This window comes from Columba livia, chromosome 9, assembly GCF_036013475.1.
Source record: "Columba livia isolate bColLiv1 breed racing homer chromosome 9, bColLiv1.pat.W.v2, whole genome shotgun sequence".
Classification (NCBI taxonomy): domain Eukaryota; kingdom Metazoa; phylum Chordata; class Aves; order Columbiformes; family Columbidae; genus Columba; species Columba livia.
Genome location: NC_088610.1, coordinates 24,629,596 through 24,656,193, shown reverse-complemented (window position 1 = coordinate 24,656,193; position 26,598 = coordinate 24,629,596). Strand labels below are relative to the sequence as shown.

The 26,598-nt window shown below is 43.7% G+C and overlaps 1 protein-coding gene across 1 annotated transcript in view; it reads left to right on the top strand.

Annotated features, from left to right (window-relative positions):
• GPC1 (glypican 1) overlaps positions 1-26,598 on the top strand; it is a 203,132-nt gene that overhangs the window by 83,778 nt on the left and 92,756 nt on the right. The window contains exon 2 of the mRNA XM_065074306.1: positions 15,553-15,711. Within this exon, the coding sequence (XP_064930378.1) occupies positions 15,553-15,711 (159 nt within the window). The remainder of the gene's footprint in view (positions 1-15,552; positions 15,712-26,598) is intronic.

Sequence of the window (26,598 nt, the reverse complement as noted above, 5' to 3'; positions counted from 1 at the left end):
AGTTTGTTTTCTTTTAAAAAGAAACACTATGGGGATGCCAGTCCTGCCTTTCAGATACAATGAATTCATGGCAGTGCAGCTGATGGGGTTTATTTTTTCCTACTAAGCAAGCAACCTCAGAATTGCATTCAGGTAGTTGAAACTGCTAGTGCGCCCTTGTCAAGCTTCTTATCTATGAGACAAGGAAAAAGGACAGATGAGGCAAAGAAGTCTGAGTGGCGAAAGTCAAAGGAAGAGATACGAAAGAAGGGCAGACTGCTGAGAACAGGAATTGCTGGCTGAATGGTGCAGGTCACTGTAATATAGAGGTTTTTCAGCCCCTGATGAGGAGCAGGTCTCAGGAATTTAACTGGGAGGTTGTAAAAGCTACAAGGAAGGGACCGTGATCTTCTGAAGTGCTCTCCTGCATAGCCCATGCCATAGGATCACTATACATTAATTCCTTCTTAAGGCAAAGTCTCCCCTTAGGCATCAGAAGTGTATGGAAAATGAGATCCAATAGGTGATTGCTTTTTGGACTTAGTCTTTCTGTTCACTGTGCTTGGGAGCATCCTGGCCTGGTACTTGCTGATGCGCTGGGGTTTTAGAGAAAATGTATCTGCATTTCTTCCCGCTCTTCATTTGGTTGGATGAATATCTGAGTGCAGTAGAGAGTTTTCCACTGAGATCAAGGATCCATCAGAATTGGAATAGTGTTGTGAGCTTTTTTTGGGGGGGTTAACCATCCAAGGAAGAGAGAAGGATTAGGATATTCCAAAATGACTACAGTCCTGACAAGTACAGAACTGCTGCATTGCAGGCAGTTCACTGAATACAAATTAGAAATGAAAGCGGGATTTGCTGGGAATTAAAGGAGATAATACAAGTAAGGTACACACTGAAAATTGCCCATGTTAGAGTGTGGTACAGCTTTGAGATAATTTTCCTGTCCTGAAATTGTTTTACTATTTTTATTTTCATGCAAAATCTTGTAATTCTGAACTCAGGAATTATAAGCTCACTTGTTCCTGTGACCCTTGGATCAATTTATTTAATTATCCCATTTCAGGCTGGGGAAAAGAACAAACCCTAAAATCAATTTAGCAGTCTACATCTTTTGGCAGACAAAAGCATGAAATCAGAAATCAGAATACTTTCATGACTTGTGAAGGAAGTTCGTCTTTGCTGATATCTTTAATTACAGGTTCTAAAGGGTCATAGCTAGGAACTAGTTGGCCATTTGCGCAGAGTATATGAAGTTCACCTTGCAGGAACTGCTGGTTCAGATCCATAGTATCTATAAAGCATCTTATTTGAAGCGTGCTTCACTCCTGAAAAGTGGCACCTTGTTCAAGCTCCTGGCGTCGGGACAAATTGCTGTATAGTGGTTGTGATTAAAGTAGTTGAGCAAAAGGCTTTGCCTATGTTTGGACAAACACCTCTCTGCTGTTCAGAAAAGAGCTGATGGATATGAAAGCTCTTCCCAGTTTGGCCAACCTGCTGTTAACACACGTGTGGGTTACAAGAGTTGAGAGCACTGGGCGTCCAGTCCCTCTGCCCTTGAAGTAGCTGGAGTTTTGCCATTGACTTCAGTGGGAGCAGCTCAGCACTCGGGTGAGCAACCTGAAGTTGCAGAAAGTGCTTTGCATCATGTTGGAAAGGCCCTGGATTTCTAACAGCATCTCCTCTGCAAGGAGATCTGATCCATTCTCATTTGTTCCCCTTGTCAGATCCTGCCTCAGAAGTCACTAGTTCAGCATCTCTGCTGGCTTGAGGCAAATGTTGATCAAAGTGCAGGTTTTGTTATTTGTGCACCCTAATAAATATTTTATTAAGGCAAATGCAGAACTCTGTAAGTGGAGGTAGGAGCCAGTTGTCAGTGGAAGGTTGTGCTGGGATAGAAACAGGAGTATTTCCTTCACATCCCTCAAAAGCCAGCGATTGCCGTGTGCTGTGAGGGAAGTGAGAACCTGGAGGAAGTCAAAGGTTTTGTTTCACAGGAGCTGTGGAGTTCAGAGCATTGCCCACTTACTGGGCATTAATGTGGGGAAGCACGGGGTCAGGGTGGAGGGAAAGGTGTTGAAGAAGAGGAAGAAGGAGGTGGAGGAGTGGACAGTCGTGTCCATGAGAAGAGCCTGGGAAGGAGCAGGACGAGATGACAGTGGAGCTGCCAGTCAGGCATGCAGTCTTCTCCTTTCTGCAGTTGTGCAGTGTGGTCCACAGCTGATGAGCTGTATGTGTGCGAGGACGTGCAGAATTATTCATTACAGGACACCAGGAAGTACCTTTTCTAAATGTAGCAGAGAAGTCTCGTGGTCAGATTTCAGAGATGGGCTGAAGGACAGGTGGAAGACAGGGTTTATTAAAGGGTTAAGCACCAAGGGAAAGGCGACTGTCTGTAGTGTTAAAGAAGCAAGTCACACTCATAAAGGAGGGAAGGGGGAGAGATGTTGGCTGCTGTCTTGCTGCTCGAGTGAGGCCAAGTGATGGACATCACAAATCCCAGGGGACTTTCAGCAGGAATGAGATGAGCATACTGTGCTCATTGGGATTTGAACTGGATCAAAAATAGACAGCGTGTGAAGTGTATTAATTAAGGGTTTTTCAGCTGTCACGAGGAATGAGGATGCAATTAAAGGTGCAGATCTTGTTGCACTTCTTATTTCTAATGCTGGATAAGTATGCTTCACTGTCACTCTTGCATCCTGATTAATGTCTTCTCCTGGTTCCCATATGAGTTGCAAGAACCTCGCCTGCAATCTCTACCATTGCCTGACACCCCAGCAGGTAGATGGACATGTTGTAACATCTTGGGAAATAGAGGACAAAAAAGTCCTCTGAGACTGTGTGTTCTCAGTGAATAGTGCAAATAAGAGTTGCTCAGTGGGGTATACTTAGAGCTGTTTGCCCAGCCTGTTTCTAAGCATCCCCAGTGACACCACCTGTTCCCCTGAGATTTCCACTTGGGTTTTCTCCAGCACAGGTTCACTGAGGCTCACCGTGACTGGCATTCAAGCTGTGTGAGCACATATGGTAGGAGAGGAGCAGTCCCTCAGCAGTACTCTGGGGAAGCCTGAAGGCTGGAACATGACTTGCTTATGAACACCTAAACCAAGAGAATTGCACAGTGTTTACTTTGATGAGTGCTCAGAGGAGCGTATCCCTCCAGTTTTCTGTCAGAATTGGTCAGTAAAGGCCACGTAGTTAGCTGGTGGGAGGCAAGCAATCTGCACACAAGAATGATGGCTCTGCAGAACGTAATCTTCTGCTCTGGGAGCCTTTGCTTCTCTGTGGGTACTTGGTTTTATGTCAGTAACTCAAAAATGAGCCAAGAGATGGGCAGGGCCAGAGGAAAGAATGCTGCAAGGCAGTGCTGAAAAGCATTGATCCGTGGTGGTAGTCATAGTGTCATTTACTTACTGCTCAGACTGGTATTAAATATTTCCTAAGGTCTTACAAAAAGAAAAGGTGCTTTTGAATTATATTCATGACGTATGGTAATAGTGACCAGACTGGTGGATATAGTATATTTCATCTTTTAAGAGTGCCAAGAACATGACCTATTAGCTTAACTCAATCTGGAAGTGGAGGTGACTTGCAGACTTGATAAAACTGCTTTCTAAATCCTGGGGATGCTCCCTTCTTTCTTGTTAAGACAAGAAATAAAAACTTGCTGACAATATTGTGCTGTAATGCACAAAGACTGTGATTATTCGTGGTATCATAGAATCATTTTGGTTGGAAAATACCTTTAAGATCATCAAGTCCAACCGTTAAATTAACAGTATTGAGTCTACCTCTAAACCATGTCCCCTAAGAACCTCATCTCAGTGAGCTCAGAGAACAGAGGGATCAAAAGGAGAGTTTGCCACTTTGACTGGGATCCTGGATTTAGACCTGGTTAAGTACCTGGGAGCCTGACGTATGAGATGCACTTTGAAGCACCACAGATTTTCCCAGATGGGAATAACGTATCTACTCAAATACACAGGATCAGAACTAAATTCAGGTTTTAAAGTTGCATCTTTTCCTGACTGGCCCATGATGTCTTTTAAGGTGACTGCAGAAGACTTGAATGCTTACGTTCAGAGGAAAAGAGGTGAAGAAAAAAATCGTGTTGTTTGCATTTAAACTGAATCTGCCACTTCTTAGCAACACTCAAGTGAAAAAGACCCTATAACCAAAATGTCAAGAACAGACCTTTGTCAAGTTAAAATTCAAAAAATTGCAGAGCTTTTTCTTCACCCATCTTTATGCATTAGCTGAGTGCTTAATGAATGACAGTTTCTCTAAGATATTCCCTAATCATAACCATACTCTATGGAGACCAGTTACAGCATCGTTATCATCTCTTACTCTGTGAACGTCTTATGTCTGGTTAATAATGGTTGCAGTGGGAAAGTGTGATCCAGCTCTCTGAAGCCAAGATCTTGTTAACATTCCTGTAAATGATTGAAGGTACATGAGTAATCTTACTGAGTTAATTTGCCTCTTAATTTCTAACTACCACCTTGAAAACTGGATTTAAGCAGTACATCTAGGAATGCTGCTTTGTACTGTTTGTAAGACATGGCAGGAGTTCAGATCCTCACTGCAGCATAACTGCTGTGATTGCTAAGATTTGTGGTAGAGATAGGTTCTTTCAGTCTAAAAAGAAAATTTTTCTTTTATGGTTTTCACAAATCACAGTAGTCAAGGTGGTGGTGTGTCTGCTTTCCTCCCAGTCAGAAGAGATGTTGTTGCTGTTTGTGTCCTGTGAAGAGTGCACTGGGATTGGAGAGAGCTTGGTGGCAGCTGCCCTTGGGAACGCTGCCTGGTACGTTGGAAGCACGGTCACCTTTGTCCCCTCTGCCAGGCTCTCTGAGGGGAACCTCACTGGTGCTGGGGTGGGGAGCTCCGAGGAAGGACAAGAACATTGCAAGGTGTTAGAAGCTCAGGGGTGGCCCAGTTTCCCATATGCCACCATCAAGGTCTACCAGTGTGGGTCCATATGCGTGAAAGCAAATCTCACTCGTATCTGGGGATGCTGAATCTCTATAATGCTTTAGCCAGAGCTAGTTGGAAAAGAGCATGTGTGTTCTTTTCGTGTTCTTATGAATGCAAATAGCAGTCTGTTTCTCTTGAGTAGTTGAAAAGGTTGTGAAAGGCTCTATTTGATATTCTCTGGGATAAAATGACCCGCTGAGATGTCTCTCCTGTCCCTTTCCCTTCCTCATGCTTCCTCTTAGTGAGCCCAGCCATGCCTGTGTATGTACTGAAACGTGAGCCCTGATGGAGGAGGCAGGCGGGGAAGAAGCAGCCAGGCGAACATAGGGCTTAGGGACGAGTCCAGCAGAAAGTAATCTCTTATAATCCCTGGAAAATGTTATTCCAAATAAAGATGTAAAGAAATCTAACTGCTCTGTCCCATGAAATGTAAACCCAGCTTCATTACTAGATTAATATGCAGGGTTTACTCTGAATGTAAAGGCCCTTTAATGCATAGCAATTAACACCATAGATAGTAACGCTTATTAATACGTCCAAATGAAGGTTGAGTTGTAGTTGCTGTGGGAATCGCAACTTCATTTTTTTTCAGATTTCTCTATTTGAAAATCCCTGCTAAATCGATATTTTTGGTCCTGTTAACCACACAGAGACACACATAGAAACCAAACATCAAAGAGCAAGCAGAAATGTTTTTGGTTTCTTTTATGAGTACTGCTACAGACTAAGAAGTAAGAGGGGAATTGAAAGTTTAAATAATTAAAAAAAAAAAAAATATAATCCTTGCTCTAAAATTTCTACTGCCAAATTTCATCAGAGACTAATTCCTTGCAGCTGAGCTGGAAACCTCTATGAAAATAGGGGTTTACAGTGGAAACACTGACTAACTATAGCTATGCAGTCCCATGAATAATGACGCTCTAATTATGCCTTATGATTTACCAAGACCTGGTTTCTCTGTAGCTCATGAGATTTTGCTGGTTTTAGGAGCAAGCGTTTTTTTTCTTTACTGTGGTTTGCTCCCTTTTGTTCATATTATGTTGGCACATACTTTTTGAAAAGCTTTTCTTTGAAGAGAGCTGGGCAGACAGCTATGATTAAGTATGAAATGATTGGGTGAGCTGTTTGTCAAAGTTATAAATAGGATACCACACAAACCCAACACTAATCTTGCTGAAAGACAGATACTGGCAACATTTCTTAGTCATCTGTTCCTGACGCTCAGGGGAGAACAGCTACACTTCCATTAAGTTTTCAAACAGAAGTTGCCTAAAATAAATTTCTCTGGTAGAATTTTGGGCATATGCACTATGAGCTATGCTGAGATCTAGCAAGGCGTTGGGAATTTAAATGTTCATCCCAGTTTAAACCTGGTCCCTTGGGTCACCCCTCTGTGCGGGGATGAACGGTGATGGTTTGACTTTTATGGAAACAGAAATCTGTTCATGAGACGGTTGTTGCGGGACCAGACTGGTGCTCTCATCTCCTCATACCCTGAGTTGATTTTAAGGGTAGAAGAGGAGCTCCTTCCAACCTGGTATTCTCTGATTGCATCTTTGGGTTTACAGGCAGCTTTCTGTAATCTACTTTTAGAAGATCAGATGGCAGTGTAAAAAGATCGATGGCACAGGTTTCACCTACATGCTTCTGCAACCAGAATGAAGGGCAGCATATTGAATTCCTTCTGCTGCATATCTCTTGCACACAGCGGCCAAGGCTCCTGTGGTCTCCAGCCTTCATGCTGCTACTTGTCTGTCCATGATTTGCATCAGCTGCATCAGTTTTGTCGAACTGGAAGTCTGCAATTGCATGTTTCCACAAGATGACCCTGTACTTGCCATTTCCTTTCATGGTGGCTCAAATTGTAGGAAAGGGCTCCACAGTTGTTCAGCACTTTCGCTGCCGGCCAAAACATTTATGAGACCAATAAACCAAAGCAATAGCTGAAGAAAAACTGAATGTTTCTGGGGCTGGAAAAAGCTTCAAGTTGCAAAGTGAAAAAGCCCACAGCAACCAGAACTTGCCCCTCAATCCTGCACCTTCCCACATCCCTGCCAACACATACAGCAAGAAGTTTTAGAGGAGGTATAAGCACTCCTAACAAGGAGTTGACACAAGCCAACAACTTTGCATAGGTAAAGTCTCTTAAATTTTTACAAAGATTTGAAAAAGGATGTTCTAGAATTTGTGAGGTTCAGACCATTCGTTACTTACATCTTTTTATTTTTAATTTTGAAAAGCGTATGTGCATTTATGGAATTTAAGATTAATGAGTGTCATTAAACCTAATTTCTTAAGCTTTTACACGTAGGCATTTTGGTTTTGTGAACTCTCAGAATCAGATTTGGATACAAGAATTTTGTTTAATAACTATTTAAAGACAGGATTTTTTTGCAAACTCAGGAGTCATTTTCATTCTTATCAGCAGACAAAGTGGTTGAGGGTTTTTAGTTTGTTTATTTTCCCTTGGGAGATATTTGTTGCTAGAAGGCACAATCCTTCTTGGACTCACACGTCCTCCTGCAGGAAGGGAATGAGCTGCCCCCACGGTGCCACTGACAGTGTCTGTAGTGGTGTTGAGCTTTGCTGGGGTTAGAAGGAGATGTTCTCTATGTGCTCCCTTCTCCATGAGAGTTGAATCCAGGTTTGTTCTTTGCACTGAAGTGATGGGGACTGGCCACGAGCACTCCTCATTCTTGAGCAACAATCTTACAAGCTTTCTGGACCTCCTTGGTCTCTTTATCCCAAAATAGCCTGAAGTGCAGTATCACCATTTTCCTTGCTGGGTTTCAACAGCGGGACTGGAAAAGCCCTTTGGTTTTGACCAAAACCATCTTCAAGTTTCTGTCATGGATTATATGAATTATTTCGCCAGAGCTTTTTCTTTTCTTTTTTTTCTTCTTTTCTTTTCTTTTCTTTTCTTTTTTTTTTTTTTTAATGGAGGATAAATAAAAAGCCTTCACCTCTTAAACCTCCTAGTGGGAACTGAATCTTTAATCCTCAGTTTACTACCAAGATTCCTTTTCCAGTTTCATCCTTCTGACAGCAAGCTGCCAAGGCATGGGGAAGAGCTGTCAGTTTCTCAACTTTTTTTCTGAGAAGAAATTGGAAAAAAAGATTCTGCTTAATTAATTGCTTTGCCTCTTATGTAGTAACATATTTATGTTGTTATGAAGCCTCCAATGAAGCTGCATCTGATAAGAATGATAGATTTCCAGTTTGATCTTATTTTAGATTGCAGCAAACTGGGGATAAAAAGACTCTTTGTTCCAAGAAGGAGGGGAAAAAAAAAAGAAGAACCAAAACATCTGGTGAGAAGCTCAAGACAACTCTGAAAGAGGTTGATAGTGATGGATTATGACACACAACTTCAATACATCCCCACAAGTGTTATGTGAAGAGACAAGATAATTCTCCCCTTGTCTAAGAGTCTTTTTAAGAGTTTACTGTTTTTCAGAGGAGGGGAAAAGAATGTAACAGTGAACTCCCTGTGTGTTTCTCCATGGTCTTTGTGATTGGTCTAGTCTGAATGGAAGGTTTATTTCAAGATTTAGAGAGTGCTAATTGCAGACCATATCCTGGCTCCCCTTCGAAGCTGTTCATAGTGGAACATCTTTCTAGGGCAGAGACCTGCTCAAGAGCTCCTCAGTGGTGGGTCCAGTGCCCAGAGAAGGATCTGAGGATCATTGGGTTTTGGTGTGTTTGGTCAGTTCTTCTAGGCAAAGGTCCTTCATTGCTTGTGGTATGTGTGGATTTGGCCCTCATTCTTTCATTCCTCTTTCAAACCCCTCAAAAATATATTTTCTACTGCAAATTATAAAGCATTTCATCCTCTGTCCTTAAACACAGGCTTGGATCATTGCACCCTGTGCTGATTCCTGCTGTGTGCGCACAGCTTGGAGTCAGAGTCAGGCCCACGTAGCTAAGGGCAGATCCAGGTCCTGAGTTAGAAACTGGGGGAGCAGAGTGATGGGAAGGGGTGTTCTGTTCCATTCAGAAAGACACGAAACCCAAGGGAGCAACATGTGGGTGAAGTGCTTTTGTGCAGATCTTTTTAGTAAGAAGTCTGTCGTCAGCATTTGTGACATTTTCTCTGTTCCCTTCCTTTGGGCACTTTGCCACTGTAACATACACAGATGACATTAGGATTTTCAGACTGTCATTTCTGAAGGCACTCTTATCTACTCTGTACTTAATATTTTTCCAGGACACGGAGGTGGCACTTTCTCCTCTGTTAATTAACTTTTTTTCACCCTTACTTGCCTGATTTACAAATTCCTCTGACATTAGGGTCTAGGATTAAGCAAATTGATACCACACTTTCAGTGTGTGAGCGTGACACTGAGCTGACAGCCTTGGAGCCTGAAGTATTTTGACACACGAACAGAGCAAATAGAGAGGAAATTCCCATTCAGCTTCCTGCCCGCGTCCCTGGGAGCCAAGCTCCTGACTTGAACAGCCTTGTTGGCAGAAAACAGGGCAGTCCCAAAGCCCTCGTACTCATCAGTGGTTTTCTGCTCTGAGGATGCCGGTTGTGATATTTCTCAGAAATATCTGTATCTATTCACTGTGTTGGGGTTTCACCGTAATGCGTTACAGAGCAGTGCTAACCTGGTAGGGAGCCAACGCCATGTAGTAGCCAGATTAAGTTGTCATATTTCATTAACATTGTTTTGGTAGTTTATTAAATCTTGGTAGGAGTAGAGAGGTAAGGAGTGGAAAGAGCAAATCTTGTGGATTATCTGCTCTTGATTGTTCGCTTCTGTTGGTATAATCCTGGTCTGAATGATGAGCTGTTGGAACAAGCATTTGATGTTTTGCTGTTTTCTCATCTTAAACACGTGCATTGCTTTAACAGAATAAGCTTATTCTCTAGCTGTTTTTCCCAGTCTGCTGTCTTTGTCACTGATGTGGAACGTAATGCTTGTTTTCTTTATCTGGAATGAAAATATTAGTTCATCTCAGATAGCACAAGCTATTTGATCAGCCATTAGATGGTAAGGCATTATAAAAGCTGCTGACGTGGGACAAATTCAGACCTGTGGTGTGCAGTTTGAAAAGACTTCATGCCCTTGTTGTCAGTCCCTCAAGATACCCAGCTACTCCCTCAGCAGCAGCAAAGAGAATAGGAGTCAGTTGTGCTTGAGCCAAACTGGGGCCAGAGGAAGCAGTGCTGTGTGTAAGGAGGCCAACATGAATGAAGTGTGAAGGTTTGTCATACAATACTTAATATTCAGGCCTGCCGTGACTGCTGACATTGTGTGCAAAGTGAAGCCAAACAATATGATACTCCTAATACATGATCAGAAAACAGAAGATAGCATATTTTGCTGACTGCAAATCAAAGAAACAGGCTGACCAGAGCTTAGCTAACACCTGCCTTTGCAATATGGGAAGATTCCTGATTTGTACCCTCCTTAATAGAGCAGTCTAGTAACCGGTTTGATGTTAGCAGCTGCTATGAGAGACCAGCTGGACGTCTGGACACCTTACACAGATATGATAGGGTGTAGGTGTTTGGAAGCGGCTTGCCACTTGATGTTTCTCAGAGCCTCTAGAATGAAAATGGCACGAAGAGCTCTTCCTAGGTGGTCAGCAAGGACTGTCCCCTAGTTCTAATGTTCTATGGGTACCCCTGTTTCCTCTGGGAGTTATTAGTGAAAAGACTGGGTTTCAAGGTAGCGTCATGGTACTAGTGCTAGAGGCTATGCTGTCATTTACTTATGAGCATGCACTAAATCATGTTCTTTTTAAAGATATGTGTTTCAAGAGAGATGGGGACATGAACACCTGATACAGGAAAAGCTGGGAGGCATAAGGAAGTGGATTTGCTTTAATTGCACTACCTCTTTGCAAGGTATTCTAACATCTGCACCACCTCCAGGCTCATTTTGCATCAGCTGCAGACACTCTGACATGGTTAAAGAAAAAGAAGTGCAGGGTCTCAGCTGTGTGGGGCTTGAGCAAGCCTGATTGCCTGAGACATGCACCCAGAAACCCCCAAGGAGTGGGTTTGGGCTGTAGGCGTCCTCGTGTGCTGGGGCCGGACTGAGGCAGCTGGGGGTCAGTTTTGGTCTAGGAGCATAAGACGAAGTTTGGTGCAGTTTGAAGAGTGAGTGGGAGGAGAGTTACAAATACGAGGGAAGAATCATGACAGATTTATCACAGCCTGAAATAACCTCTGGGAGGAAAGATTTTGTAATAATTTGCATTTAGATACTCTGACACATCCAAATAACCCCAAACCCTCTGCAAACATTGTAATGAATTCAATCTCCAACATCCTGTGAGAGGGATAGAAATAGCACTATTTACATGGTTAAAGGAGCCAAGGACTCTTCTCTCAGTATTGCGTTTTACACCCCTGAGACTGGCCTTTCCCCTTGTTTTCACGGCTGTGGAGCCTCACGGTGGGGTGAAATGCAGCAGCAGTGAACAGCTCGAGCACTTTTCTGAGCTCACTTAGCCAAAGTCCTGCTCCTCCAGTGTGTTACACCACACACCATGGCCATGGTGACTCCCAGCACGGCCCGTGGCAGACAGACCCACGGCCAAGGGGAGCCTGCATGGGCCAGGGCAGCGAGGCCGGGGAGCATGGGGGAAGAATCAGGGCTATTCCGCCTGTGGGGACCCAGCCACAAAACAGACTGGCTCCATCCCCACGGGGAAAGTGGTCAAGTGGTTTAATATTCAGCACTCTCAAACGCAGTAATGAATTTGATAGCCAAAATGATCTGCTAACCCAGCCAGCTGAGAGGGTATTTGAAGGACGATCCAAGCCTGTAGCCAGGCAGTGGGATATTTTCTTGTCATCAGCCTCCTACCTATTCCTTTCCACTCCAGGGCAGTTAATCATAAATGAGATATTTGTTCGATGCTGTTTTCATGCATGCTGTGCCCTGTCTCTGTTTCCAGGAGACCGTGAAGTTGGTGGGTTACATCCCACACCAACTGCAGCAGCTTTTGCAGGAGAGCCGGCTCCTCCAGGGAGACCTAGATCAAACCCCACATGTTGGCTGTCAAAGGCTTTGGAGCAAGCCGATAGTTTTCTGAAGGGAAGCGGAGAATCACAAAGTGCATCTTCTCTTACTTACAAATATGTCTTAACTGCAGAGTGCTTAGGGCAGCATGGAGCTACTATTAACTAAGCCATCGAATGCACCCTGGGTACCTCCAAGCTCCACAGTCAGACCTGCTCAGCTGGAGGTTTGAGAGTCGAGAGCTGGGGACAGATGGCTGAGCTTAAGTTACAGACTCACATGGGATAGTGCAGTTCTCTTTGGGCCTGGCCCAGAGCTGGCCTGAGTCACAGGGAGCGTGTCCATTACCTTCAAGGAGATTTGGAGCAGCCCTCTGCTTGCTGCTGGTCTGGCTTCTGCCGTGCTCACTTGCTTTCTGTAAAGCTCTTCCAAGGGCCGGGAACATGCGTGCTCAAGCCAGCAGTTAGCAACGTGTCAGCTGCATACAAGGGGAGATTTCTCTGATGCGGCGGTGGAGAGGAGAACGCACACTGTATCTTTGCAGATTTACTCCTCGTAAAACACCTCTAGCTCTCCAGAGGTATCTGCAGATAATCTCCTGCCAAGTGAACCCAGAGATATTTATAGTACAGCTTCAGCAATGACATAACAGCAAGTTAGCAAACAAATGAACTTTGAAATATAAGGAGAGCAAAAATACGGTCTAAGAGTGTGTTTATTTTGGAGTAAATTAAAAACATGATAAAAAGTAATGGTGAATGTTTTCAGGGTGGGTCAGGTTAAAAAGCAAAGAAAGCAAAGCATTTTTGTAGTGCTGTAAGACTGTGTTGTGTACACTGAGTTTGAATTACAAAGACAAATGATAAAAACTTTGCTTCCCGCTGGGATAAAGTGCTGTGGTGCTGAGTACCATAGAAATGCCTGCAGAAAGCTAAGATAAACGTTGCTTCAGAAGGGATTGAAAATGCTTTGAGTTCAAGCATTTAAAAAAAAAAAAATCTATATTAAATTCACAAAGTTGTGTAAAATTAAGCAATTTTAGTTACAGGTGTGACTTTTCCCTTGCTTTTTCTGTCTTTTATCCTCTGTCCCTTTCCCCCTCTTTGGTGCTGCTGGCTGGCTGGAGGTCATTTGAAGCTCTGCGAGCACAGCAAGGTGTTGGCCTGATGCCATCCTGCTGAAACGTGTTCTGCTTTGCCTGGGGTGGGAGCGTGGAGGTTTTTGTCTGGTCATGTCACATTTTAATTAGCACGCCTCACACTTCTGCTGCTCCTCGTTGCAACGCAGGGCTCTTCCTCCCCCTCCATCTTCCTCCTGGGGGCAGGCCCTCTTTTTCCCTGGAGGCAGTCCCACACTTTCCCCTCTTCTTTTGTTTCTAAAGCCGCTAAACCGGCAGCTTTGATGAACAGGTCGGTGTCTCCTTGCCTTAGTGGCCATGTTTGCTTTCCCTAGTTTGGGGCAGGTTTCCTGTCTGAGTGGGTAGGAGGACATGGCACAGCCAGGCCCTGCTTACTGACAGCAGACCAGGAGATGGGAGTTCCCCAGGTGGTGGGTTCCCACTGCTTTATCTTGTTTTGCCAAAGCAAGGGATTAGTAAAGGGTTGTTAATGGCTTAGGTTGAACCTGCAAGCCCTGGTGGGTAACGGTGCATGGAGAAGTGGCAGGAATGCTCCTGCTTTTGGGTGCTATTGAGTGCAAGGACTCGCAGGACCAGGACTTCATCTACAAAATTTATTATCAACTGAGTTGGTGGTGGTAAAGTCAGCCTTTGGGATCCATGTCCTTGTTTATGGGTGTTCTAGAGAGGCCAGGCACTGAAAATGCCTCACGTTGTCCTAGGGGCACCACGAGCAGCATAGAAGGACATGTACCGAAGTAAAACAGTCAACAAAACTTCGATCCTCATTGGAAATCCTGTGGCAGCAGAAATCAGACAGAAGGGGCTGGACAAGCAGAAAGTTTTTAATTTGCCATGACAGGAAACAAAGCTGTGTCTTGTCAAAAAATTGCAGCTCCCATTTTCTGCCTGGCTGTCACATGTCAGCAATCCTCATGATGACTTTCTTGTACAAATGCAACTTCACAGAAACGGGTTCAGGGGATGAATTGCAACAATCTAGTTTATGAAGGAAGGAAAGGCTTAGACAAGCACTGTAACTTAAATTACATTTGGTGTGGCAAGCATTGGGCCACATGATGTTTATATTTGACTCCTAGTTTTTTTATTGAAGCAAGTTGCTGCTTTTCCTGTTCCTTTTATGGTTTTTCCTGTGCTCTCAGGCTACTAATGACACAAGGATAGGACACATGCCCAGTTCCAAAGACCCTTTACCCTTAGGCACCCATTTGCTAAGGGCTCTGCGTTAGAAATAGCTAAAGACTTTAATGGGAAACTAGAGAACTGTGAAGGTTCGGGATTTGGAGCTGTCAAGACACACAAGATAAAACACAATTTTAAATATATGGTTCAGCTGAGCAATGACATTAAGACAGCAGTCCTGTAAAACTGCCAGCAAAATCATTGGCAACCCCAATCACATTATGTTAAGCACAGTAACGTCTTTGTAATTGGCTTATCGCAGTGCATACTTGGAATAAGGTTTTTTTTTAGTAGCAGTATTATTATTCTTTAAAAAAAAATAACCCTGATGTTTCATTTTATTCAAATGAATACTTATTGCTGGGTAAGGAGAAATGTAGGGTGTGTTTGCAGGTGGATGTGTGTTTGTTTGTAATAACTCATAAGAACTTTAGCAATTATTTTTAAAATGTTTGTGACTGCCTATGCAAATGCTTGTTTCTCCATAATAGAGGTTGCAGAGGGCAGAAGAAGCTTCCATACTGAAGAATTTTTCAATTTAACTGCTGAGTCCGGTTACCTTCTTGTCCTTTCCTATAGCAAAGGGTATATTCAGTCAGGGATTGTCATAGCAACTCTTTTTTGGGTGATGGTGTCTCTTTCTGGGAGCTAAATTTTTCATTGAGAAAATAGTAAATGGGCAGATTTCAAAATGCTTGTAGGGGAATTGAATTAGTCACCCAAATTCCACTGGCATTCAGCACGTCTCTGTCTTTTGAAAACTGCTCCCTACTCTCACCTCTCTGGTTATGGAAATACCTTCTCGGGATAGGTTTTTTGGAGGGTTGGTTTGGAAGTAGGAGAAGCATGTCAGGGTTGTTGTTTTTTTTTCCTTGACAAAGTAGTTTCAAACAGTTGTTTTAACACACATGTTAAGTCTAATTAGGACAATTACTATGTCATTTAATCAGAGACTTCCATGTCTTCTGGGATTCTAAGCAGAGCTGTATTCTAAGGCAGACTTTGAGCAGGAGACACTTATTTCCCTTATCCATGCCCCATGTATGAATTTAATCTCCTTCACTTTTCCTTCCCTCACAGTCAGCAGTGAGAAAAATTTGTACCTGCATTCACACCAACCACTATACAGATGCAGGATAATTCAAATTAGGAGTAAACACGTAAAGCCTGGTTCAGATACAAATTACTAGGGAGTTGGAATATTTTTAGGCTGAGGTTGTCTGGGATGAAATCTTTCTGTTTCCAGACCTGGCCATTTAACTACATTTTCTCTCTCTACATTTTTAGGGGAGCACCTGCGAATCTGCCCACAAGGCTATACCTGCTGCACCAGCGAGATGGAGGAGAACTTTGCAAACAAAAGCCGAAGTGAATTTGAAGCCATGATGAAAGAGACTGGTCGCTCTGTGCAGATGACCCTAACAGCGCAGCACAGAAGCTTTGACAGTAAGTAAAACCTGCTCGGTTCCCACCTGCTCAGGGTCCAGTCACTGCTAAATTTTCCAAGCACTATTTGAGGCAGGGGTTCGTGTTCAACGCACCTTCCTCTGCATCTTGCTCCATAGTTTGCATGAAATGTTGAGCTTCAATAGGAATTGTACCTCTGGCAGTATTTTTGCAAAACCAAGTAGTTTTGAGACCTCAGTTTCAGTGAAGCCATTGCAGGAGGCTGGCAGGCACTTGTACCAACAAATTGTGTACCTTGGCACCGACAGAGCTTTTACAAGCATGGCGTAATCTGGTCTTACCACAGCAGCATAACATTTGAGGTAGTGATGTAAAACTTGGCATTATGCCCAGAGCTGTAAGTTGTAGAATATGGTGAAGGTGACTGGGTAGCCCCCAGTAGGTGGGGAGGGTTTATGGAGTCTGGATTTTTCTTGTCCGTTCTGTGTGGATTGCAAATGAAAAGGAGGTTAGTTCACATTAGATGCTTGTAGCTTTCAGCTTCATACAAACATCAGAAAGTGTTGGACAACAGTAAAGGTTTTACAGACTGTGGTGCATAAGATATTGTGGACAAACATGCTCTCCAAAGTACAGTATCCCTCCTAAAATGCCAAGCAGAGGCTAAGGGTGGCTCTCTTACTTTTATTGTTCCCTGAAGAATCCATTTTGCAGAGCACAGTAAGCCTCAATGTCTGAAGGCTACTGGAAATAAATGGTTTATTGGCAAAATTGAGGTGACCTATGATTCAGAAACTGTATCCATTATCAGATTTTGAAGAAGGTCAGACACTTAGAATCACAGTCCTCCTAACTTTATCAACAGTCATCATATGGAGTTATTGTGAAAAGAATGGGACTTGGGGAAAGAAGCTATAATAGCCAGAAGGGTGGAACTGGGCATTTCAAGCAGTAAATAATAGATCTAAAGAAATAAGCCTGACCTTCAGGTAGCTGATAACCAAGATTAAGTGCTTATACACTGAATAGAAAGAAAAGGCAGTGCATCTCTGCAAAATGCATTGTAACTGTGTGGCCAGGGTTGACCACAGTGAAGATACTCTTTTAAGAGCTCAAAATTAATTGATTTTCACCTGCCTTAAAAAGTGGTAGCCAGAATTTTCAGAAGAGCCTTACAATGCAGGTTGCTCAGGCTGACGTCTGAATGGGACCTGATGTAGCCGCCACTGAGTGCACCCGCTGGCCCCTGGAATTAATGCAAAACAACCCCTCCCTCTGCTGCCCATTGCAGCACTGACTGCTCTTTATTTTTGCCACAAATGCTCAAAAGAACATAGTTCTACATCTGTCATGCAAGAGACTGCAAACTCTGATGGAAGCTTTGAGGATTATATCGATGAGCAGAAGTTTCCTAGTGAAGAAATGGTTTAGTATGAGTGTGATGTTTTGGTGGTTTAATAATGATAACAGCAATAATAATAATATTAAGCAAAACCAAGCACATGAAAGGAGGATGCTTGTGTTGAGATCCCAGTTAGAGCTGTAAGCACTTTCCTCTTTTCTTTTTTTATATTTTTGTGTTCCCTAGCATCTTACAAAAACAGAGCTTTACTTCTGTGGTGCATACCCAACTTTCTTTTAAGCATCAAACAAAATGTTCAATAAGCAACATATTGCTTTAACAAACCATAATGCACAGATTATTGCTGTTTTGCAGTGGGAATAACCTCACTTGAGCCCAGAAGGCCAGGAAGATGTCTCCTGCTCCCATTTATACCTTTTTAGTTTGCTTAACTACCCTTGCAATCAATATGGGGTTTATAATTTATGTAAGACATGATTTAAAGAAAAATAATTCATCATACCGTGTCTGAGTTTCAAGCATGACTTCACCTATAAGCAGTATTTTATTTTTTTTTAGCTACTACATAGATGGTTTAAAATGGAGGGTGTTCTGTTGATGGGGCAATGGAATCACTTTAGCTGCTGAAGCAATGCCATATAAACCACCCAGTCTTCTGGTTAATGTTATTATTCGCACAGTTAACAAGACTTTTTCAGGTAGTGCTGTTGAGAGCAGTTTAGTAAAAGAGTTTTTTCATGTTAGATTGAAGAGTTCTAGCCTTTCTGGCACTGGATGCCTGCTTTTGCTGGATTTCCTAAGTGGCAGCGTAGAGTGCAGGTTTGGGGGTTGCGGAGGTATTGATGCACAGCTTATCTTCATATTAGTAATTTTTGTTTGGCCGCAGGATGATATAGCGGGGGGAGGCTCCATTGGATACGGATGTGCAACCCTTTCTCATAGTATTTGTAGCCTGGAGATCAGATTATTCATATATTCTCCGCTAGCAGGTGTGGCACATTGAACTCTAAGCCCGGAGCTGTCTTTCTTAGATTCATCACAGCAAATCTTGCATCTGTAATCTCACCACTGATCATGGCAATAGTCTCTACTTGCAAATTGCCCTGAAGCTCCAGCTAGAAAATAGCAAGGCTACAGCAGTCTGCCTCTGAAGTAATATTCTCCCTCCTAGTATTTGTCATTTTGCTTCAGAGAATAATTCACCCTTGCAGGTTGTGGTATGTAAAGCCCTAAATTGTCAGAGCGCCTCTATCCTGAGCTACAACTTTGTCCCACTGCAAGGAATTATGATCCGTTCTTTCAATCTCACTGGCGGCTTTTGGGGCAGACACTTTGTGGCCAAGAGCATAGTGACCTTTATCTCATACAAAGTATTTTTACATAAAATATGAAATACTGATGACATACAGTAGGCATAGACATATATTAAAAAATGCTGCATGTGGAATAGTATCCTATGGTTTGAGTGCTCTCTGCGTAGCAGAGGGCATGTGCCTCCAGGCTGCCCTTCCTCCAGGGTCTGCCAGGGCTAAATTTAAACAGTCTGCAGTATTGCTTAGCTGCTTATTGTTTTCCTTTAGTTTACTATAGGTAGTAGGTTTGGGGGGCATCAGATCCAAGCTGTACATTGGCTTTTGGTCACTGGCCTGCTGTTAACCTTTTAGCTAAAAAGGTAATGTTTTCCTCTACAACCAATTGGTTTTAATTAAAAAAAAAAAAAAGAAAAAAACCACAGACCATGAATGATGGTAGCATATGCTTTCGATAAGTCAGCGTTAGGGAGGATGTTGAGGTCAGAGTAGTGGCATTTCATTATCAGGATTATACTCACAGATTCTTTGTTAATTCTGGTGTCCCAGGGCTCTTGGTCAGACAGGGAGAGGGTGTAGTTACCTGGGTGTGCAGCCCGTAGCAGGGACTGGAGGCTGCTAGGTTGGTTTTGGTCACCATTTATTTGCGTGGAAAATTGTACATAACCCATACTTTGAAAGAAAAATGTGAATAATAAAAATGAAAACAAGACTGGGAGCCCGGGAGGCAGCTGTGACAGTCTCTGTTGAAACTGGTACTAAATATTATTTAAAGATGCTACGAACATTATGTGTGCCTCAGAGGTTTTAATTGTAGAATGTGCTTGTTTTCAAGCTGGTGTCATCTCAGTGGATGGGAAATATTCAGTATCTGTTATTATAAAATCAAGTAGTTTGACAAGGAGCTATGTTCAAGAAGATGTTTCAGGAAACAGTCGAGCGCTGCTTGCTGCCCCCTCTGCCGGCTGCAAGACAGGAGTCAGCCGGAAAGTGCTTTGGTTCTTTAATTGTCCGGAGAGCAAGCTTCGAATTTTGAACTCCTGTCCTTCCCTATGAAACTTGTGGCTCTGTAATCTGTTACAGAGATGAGCCTGGAAACAGCTCCGGCCCATGTGGGCAAGGCCAGAGCGGGGATTTGCGGTGCCTGGTGGGAAGAGTCACGTTGGGGGCCAGTGCTGGCAGCACGGGCTGTGGGGCTGCAGGGCTGCCTGAGGGGACGGAAAGATGGAGCAAGGGCGAGCGGTGCTCAGAGTGACAGCGAGGGGCTGCCAGCAGCAAGGAACAAGGCTGTTTTTCTAATCTTGCTGAAAGCTCACTTGTTGGGAGTCTAATCCTTGTCTGTCTGTCTCTATTCTCCCTTCTTCCCCACTTAAATCACTTTTCGATAATACCGTGATGATGTGCCAGTCTTTCCTTCCCAATCATTTTGGTGCACTTAGCAAGCGCTCCCTGTGTGACTGCTGACCTTTAGCTGTGAGCCAGGAAATCTGTCCTTTCAGGATTGTTTCATGTTTTCAGGAAATATCAACAAGCCGAACAAAAAATCTTGGCTTTTATTCCACACTGCACAGTCTAAAAAAGGTTTGTAGTTCTCATAAATTCTGGGATTTTTAAGATATGGAGATCAAATGTGGATTAAAAATTATGTATTTTTAGGTGACTGCTCATTGGAAAGTTGATGTCCTGTAAAAGCTTTCATAATATCCAGTGTTGGTAGCTGGAAATCGCATATGCTGAAACACAGACAGAAACGCAGATAATTAACATTTGAGAGTTAGTTCTAGACAGTTACGTATTTCTTAGGAAGATGAATCATTTTTTTTAAATGTTACAAGGTGGGGAACGTCCTGGAAGCTGCTAAACACTGATGCTTAAAATTTTAGAGATTTCTAAAGGCCTCTTATTTAAAATTCAACCAAATGTGCTTTGTCAGAGCAACTGACTTGTTTAACCCATAGTATCTACAGTTCCAGCCCCTGAAAGGAGAGTTTTGGGAGAGCAGCATATATACATATATTTAATTACAGCATATATACATATATTCATTTTTATATATTGTGGATGCTCAAGGAAGCTGATCAGGAGGGTGTCAAGTAAGGCCAGCAGGCAGAGCTCTGTCCCACTCTGCTGACTTTAAACCTGGACTACAAAATCCAGACCTGACTCTAAATTTTGCAGGTGCTTTCTCAGTTGATAACATGAACCAAGCCCTGCCAGCCTGGAATTTTAAGGTACCGGAATTTGGTGGCCTACGTACCAAAAGATGTGTTCTGAGAGATGCAGGACTACTCTGTGCTGAAAAGGATTGACACAAGACCAGAGCAACGAATAACTGGGCCATGGGGATGGCAGTGCCTGTGTCCCCGAACATGCAGTCCCAACACAACCGCTGTGCTCTTCCAGCCTCCTGCTGCCACCACTTGCAGCTGTGGGTGCTCCATGCCTGGTTTGAGTTCAGCGAGGTCCTGTCTAAAAGATACCAGGTTTATATAGAAGCAGGAGAGAAATCTTCCAAAGGCTGCTTATGCCTCAAAGTATGGAAAAGGTGGTGTGTTTCGAAATTGCTTCCTTTGTTCCAAAGGTTGTGGAAAGGAGCACTCCGGCAGTGACGGCCTGCGCTGGGCGAGCTGGCTGCCTCCTCCTGCGCCTGACAACAGCTGCTCCCTGGAGCCAAGCATTCGGGTTTGGATCCAGAAGCCCCTAATTAGCTGAATATGCTCTTTTTGTGGTAACTCCATGCTCTGGTGCTCTGCCCCTGAAATTGTGGTGTGTGGCCTCAGTTGGTGGCCTTGGCCGTGGGCTCAGCTCTACGTGTCAGTGCTGACCTCCAGGGTGTCCTCAAGCAGATGGGAGGTGGCAGCAGGTCCCAGCACCCCGCAGGGCGGCAGGCTCAGCTGTCCCTCCAGGTGCCTGGTGGGGACATCGGGATGACTTCCACAGCTCACCTGATGTTTGCCTTTCCAAACATCAGTCCTGCATTGGCCTTCTGCTGGTCTCGTAACTGAACATTTAATATCAAGCAGTGCCTGTGCACAGGCATCTTCTCTGAACTGAAACGTATAAACAGACCTAAAACACTTCAGGTCTCAAGGAAAATGTTTGCAAAGTCAGGGAAATTGAGGAGAGGAGAATTAAGAAGAGGAAGGTCTTTGAGATAAGCAGGAAGCATAACGGTCTTTGTGAAAATTATGACTTTTCCTAGTGAGATGGCAAGGAAACAGGAGGAAAAGAAACCCAAGAGTCAATCACTTTTGCTAAATAAGTGTTCATCAGCATTTCTCTGAAAGGCTGGGGTACCCTGTTTGGCAAAGCTGCTCCACTCAAAGCACCGTTGTTTTGTGTCCCCTCCTGCATGGTGCTTCGGCAGCATCATTCAGAAGATGACCCATTCTTCCCCAGCTTTGTCATTATCAGAAGTATTTGCAAAGATAGGCTATCGAAGATGATTCTGATTAGGGTTGGGTTTGGGAAGAGGGAAAACAACCTTTGAACTGCAAATAAAAAAGCAGGTCCCCAGGCAGATCTAGGATGGAGAAGCAAATAAGGGGGTTCCCTTGGAGGCCTCCTGAGGAGGAAGGCAGCAAGCACCCACACTCTCCTTCCTTGTTTCTCCCAAGGGACTACCTTAAGGAAACCCCCGCACAAGGCAGGATTGATGCTAGTCTGGCCATCACTCCCCCACAATCATTCTCTGCAGAAAGAGGACACTTTCATGTGTGGTACTGAGCATCTCATTTGGTATTTATGGTTTCCTGGAATGGGGCGCGGCGCCTACTGAGGCGCATTCCTGGGCTCAGCAAGATTAATCCTGACAGGTACCTGCCTCGGGGAAGCAAACGCTTAGGCTCACCTGTAACAGCTCCAGCACCTGAGTTTTCTCTCCCCTTAAAGCCACTTCTCTTCACATTTAATCTGCAAGGCTCCACTGTGTGCTGCAGGGTATATTGCAATGTACGTGCAGAACTTTGCTTAACAGATGGCTTAGGCACAATATTCTCTTTTATAGAAAGAAAAGAGAACAACAGGCAGTGGCTGGGATGAGAGCACTGCACTGGCGTGCCTCCTGCAAGGGCTTGCACACCCCAAAGAGATGAGCAGCTTCATGCCTGCAGAAGTCTCATTAGGTAGAAAAGTTAGATCACGCATCTCAGTTTCAGCAGCTGTCACCATGTTTTGTCACACACTCCAAAAAAAGCTGCCTCTGAGTGCTCATGGAACAGTGAAATGTGCATCTGCTTGGGGACATAAAAGAAAGCACCTGCTCTTCCAAGATAGTGGATGGCACAGGTGTATTTTGCAATAAATTAGTGATGTCCAGATAGTCATTTCAGAAGAAAGCGCCAGCAGAATTTATTTTAACATTCAGGAATCAAGGCACGAATCTCTTTGAAAAGCTCTGATTTCCCAGAGTAAGCAGCCAAGCAGCCAAGCTTTTATTGCAGGCTCGGGATGTGGCCTTCAGTGACTGAAGCAGCATTACACTCGAATGGCTGGATGGAGGTCGGAGCAGTGAAACAGGAGATAAACAGCTGAGGTTTTTCTGCTTGGCTCTGCAGAAGAGCCTGTGCCTTAAAACAGTTTATGCTCAGCCGTCTTCCAGCTAGTTTTCTAGTTTCCACATGAAGCAGTTTTCACTCTTCAGATCCCTGATGCTCTCTGTTTCTCATAAGAGGAAAATATCAGGATTTCCTGGGCTACTCTTATTGCAAAGAAATGAAGGTGCTCTGAATTAGCTCTTGGGTTGACAATTCTCCCCCAGCTTGGCGGTGCTGTGGTAATTTGGGACATCGAGCGCTCCAGAGGCAAGCTGTGGTCCCCACTTCCAGATCAGCATACACAATAAACTTGAAAATATGCGACTGAAATATGTGGCATGTCCTGACATAGGATGTTGTGTTACTTTGAGTTCTTCAAGATACCTGTTCTCATTTGAGATGAGAGAAGTACTTTGTTCTCTCTCACCAGAAACGCTTGCAGCAAACTGTTGATTCTGCTTTATTACTTATTGGCATCAAAGTAGCACATCCATAGAGCCAAGAAGCTTCTTGTTACTGTACTGCACTGTGAGGCATCCTGCCTGTCCCACACACAACCTGTGGTCCAAAGACTTTGTTTTAAAAACAAACAAACCCCCCCAAACAAACAAAACCCCATGTTTGAGTGAGCTGACTGTGGAGGGAAGAGGTGAGTGGAAGGTCATACGGTAAGTTTCTGCTTGGGGTGGGAACAGAGCTCAAGTCCCTTGGCTTTGGGTAAGGTGCAGGAGTACCAAAAGACCCTTTAGTCCATAAAATGCAGTTATCCTCTTCTGGTAAAAGAAAAACATGTCATGTCATCCCTTATCTTAGAGGCGTTTATCACCTAAGACCATTTGATGCGTTTGTTCTCTGTGTCCCCCACCAAAGAGGGAGTAGGCACTGGCTCTAAATGCTCCTTGGGTCATTGGTGTGACTGGACTTTTGTGCAATGCCACTTCCAAAGTGGAAGTAATGATCAAATCTGTGAAATACGTCTTGAACCAGCTTACATAAATGAGGGCAAGGATGTAACAGAGGTTTTTGGCAACCTGTTTGATTAGGGGACTTGGGCTGATTTTTAGAGTGTAGCTTGAGTACCAGTGGTACTAGTGGGAGCTTAAAGACACTCTGTGCCTATGAAAACAAGGCTGAGAATTGATCTGTCTACAGGAAGAATGAAGGATAATCCCTCTTTGGGGTAGAAACAGATTGAATGCTGTTGCTGATGAGCATTTCAGCTTTATATTTGCCAAGGCTGCTTAAGGATGCTTCACTTCTCCCCCTCCTTGTCTCATTCTTATTTCCTCCATTCAGACCAACATAGCTTCTTGAATTTAAAAGCACAGTTAACATGGTGTAATATGTGCAGAGCTTTTTCCAATACCTCACTTCCCTTCCAGGCTGTGTCAGGGTGTTTTCATTCCATTCCTTATGTTTTCTGAAATTAGCCAGGTTAGAGGGAAAGAAAATCCTCATTTATAGTTCATAGCTACTTCTGAAGAAACCAGGCAGTGTTAAGTCATTCTCATTAAACCTGCAGATTTGGCCAAGGCATCAATGAGCTGGATTTGTTTCACTGTGAAGAGAAATGGAAATTAGAAAACCTGGGTTTCACAGAATCCGATTCTGCAAAACATGAGTCCAACATCAGGTGCCTTGAGTCCCTGACGTCAGGGGTAGGATACACTACGAATTTTGCTTTAGCTAGATTGCCTTCTTTAGGAGAGGACATGTGAAAATGGTAGTGTTGTTGAGGGTCTGTAAAGATTTCACTTTAGTAATACTCCCAATCCACTGCTTTCCCACCAGGATCAGTCATTTGCAGAAAGTTGTTCCACGTTGCTTAGCCAAGGGAGCACACACTTCACCTAAAGGCCAGTGTGAGAGCAGCCCGTGACAGAGCTCAGAGAGGAAAACAATGAGACTACATTCATTAGTAGAGAAAAGAAATAAGGATTCAGCTTTTCCCTCTGAAGCACCTTTTTATCGGTTACTTAGCTTTCTTTTTGCATGTGATGCTAGAGCTGTGTATTCCATTTGTTGTCTCTACATCTCCAAGAGGGATCCATACATTTCCATGTTGATCGCTACACTTGCTGCTTAAAACAACCACCATAATCTCTTTCCCTGGCTCAGCTTCCAAGAGCTGCCAAACGATAGTCAGAAACAAAATTAAACAAAATAGGAACAATTGCCATTAAGAGAGGCATGAAAATTGCTTGGATTTTCATTCTTACACAAAGAATGAGGATGGTGATTTTTTTCAAAGCAGTACAGTCAAGAGTATGAATTGATTGAAATTCAGCGGCTTTGGAGGTGTTAAGCAAGTGGGGTCAAATACATAGAAAAATATACATGTGTAGACAGGCGTGTGTATTTCCGTGGAAATGGGACAAGCCCCAATTTCAGGAGTTGCTATGTTCTTTATAGGTGTCACTGGGGATGAACATTATAAGAGATTTACATGTCAAAAGGTAACAAGCTTGTTAATTTGACTTGGGAATGTCACAGATATCTAGTTAAATGTGAATGCTAAATTGTGGTCTCCAGCTGTTCTTAAACAGAAATGAAGCTCCAAAGGCAGGAGAAATCAGATACAAAAAGGGGAACTGCTTTGCTGTGAATACCGAGGGCTTCGATCTTCTGGTTTCCCTTTCCAGCGGTGTTTTGCACATGAGGCACTGCTGAGCAGCCCAGTGGGGACTGTCTCTGCTCTGCAGCTTCCCAAGCTGCATGGCAATGATAAAAATGAATAAACCTCTCTCCCTAAAAGCCCGAGACAGCTGTGAGCTGGGGATCACACTGTCGGTTAATCAAGGTTTGGGGAAATAATGTTTGTTACAATTTAAGATTAATATCGAGTCTGGATTCAGCTTTTAACACACTGGAGATAATTGAGCGGCTTCCTACAGCCCCAGCAGTATAGTGATTTGCTTGTAAAATGCAACCTCTGTTTTAATGCTGCTAAAAATGAAAAAATTGGTCCTCAAGGACTAATGAATGCCAATAAAAGTATTGCACGGCAGCATGTAGTAAACTTGTCGTGGGGGAAATGGCTGGAATTTATTTCCCTGAGAGCAGGATTTCAGCTCTCTTCTGGTGTGCCCATCTGTGCCTGCAGCTCTGCTCCTGCCGTCCTGGTCGTAGGAAAAGCAAAGGCTTAGGTGGAAATAGCCAAGAATAATATATAGCTATGATTTGTTTGCTTTGTGCTTTACTTGTGACATCTGAGGGCAGAAACAGAGTATCCTGTTTGTCTTAGTGCGTTGTAAATCAAGGACTTGTCTGTATCTTTGCTGTCCAAATTTGGCTCCCAATTAATAACGCCAGAGAGTTGCAGTTTCTGCTCCAATGCTCACTGTGTTGACTGGTGTCAAGAGCCCAGGAGCACTGACTGGTCCTCTGCTTTTTGTGTCTGTGGTGGCGGTTCCTGCCGCGGGTGGAGGGGACGAGGTTGGGCAGAGCCGGGTGAGCTCTCCTCTCACGCTGTGTGGGGCTCCTGCCGGGTGCGGGGAAGCTCGGGAGCACTTTTGCCTTCCTGATGGTGCCCAACCTGACACCGTCAGGTCCCTGAACTGGTACACAGTTCAGCTTCTGTTTGGCCACGTCTGCTGTACGAAACTTATAAGAAACACTATTTTCATATTTGCATAGTCCACCATGATAAAGCAAGAAGGTGAAAGACTAGAACTGAGGTTTCTTGTGCAGCCTGAGTTTGTGCCTCTGTCCCTGGCAC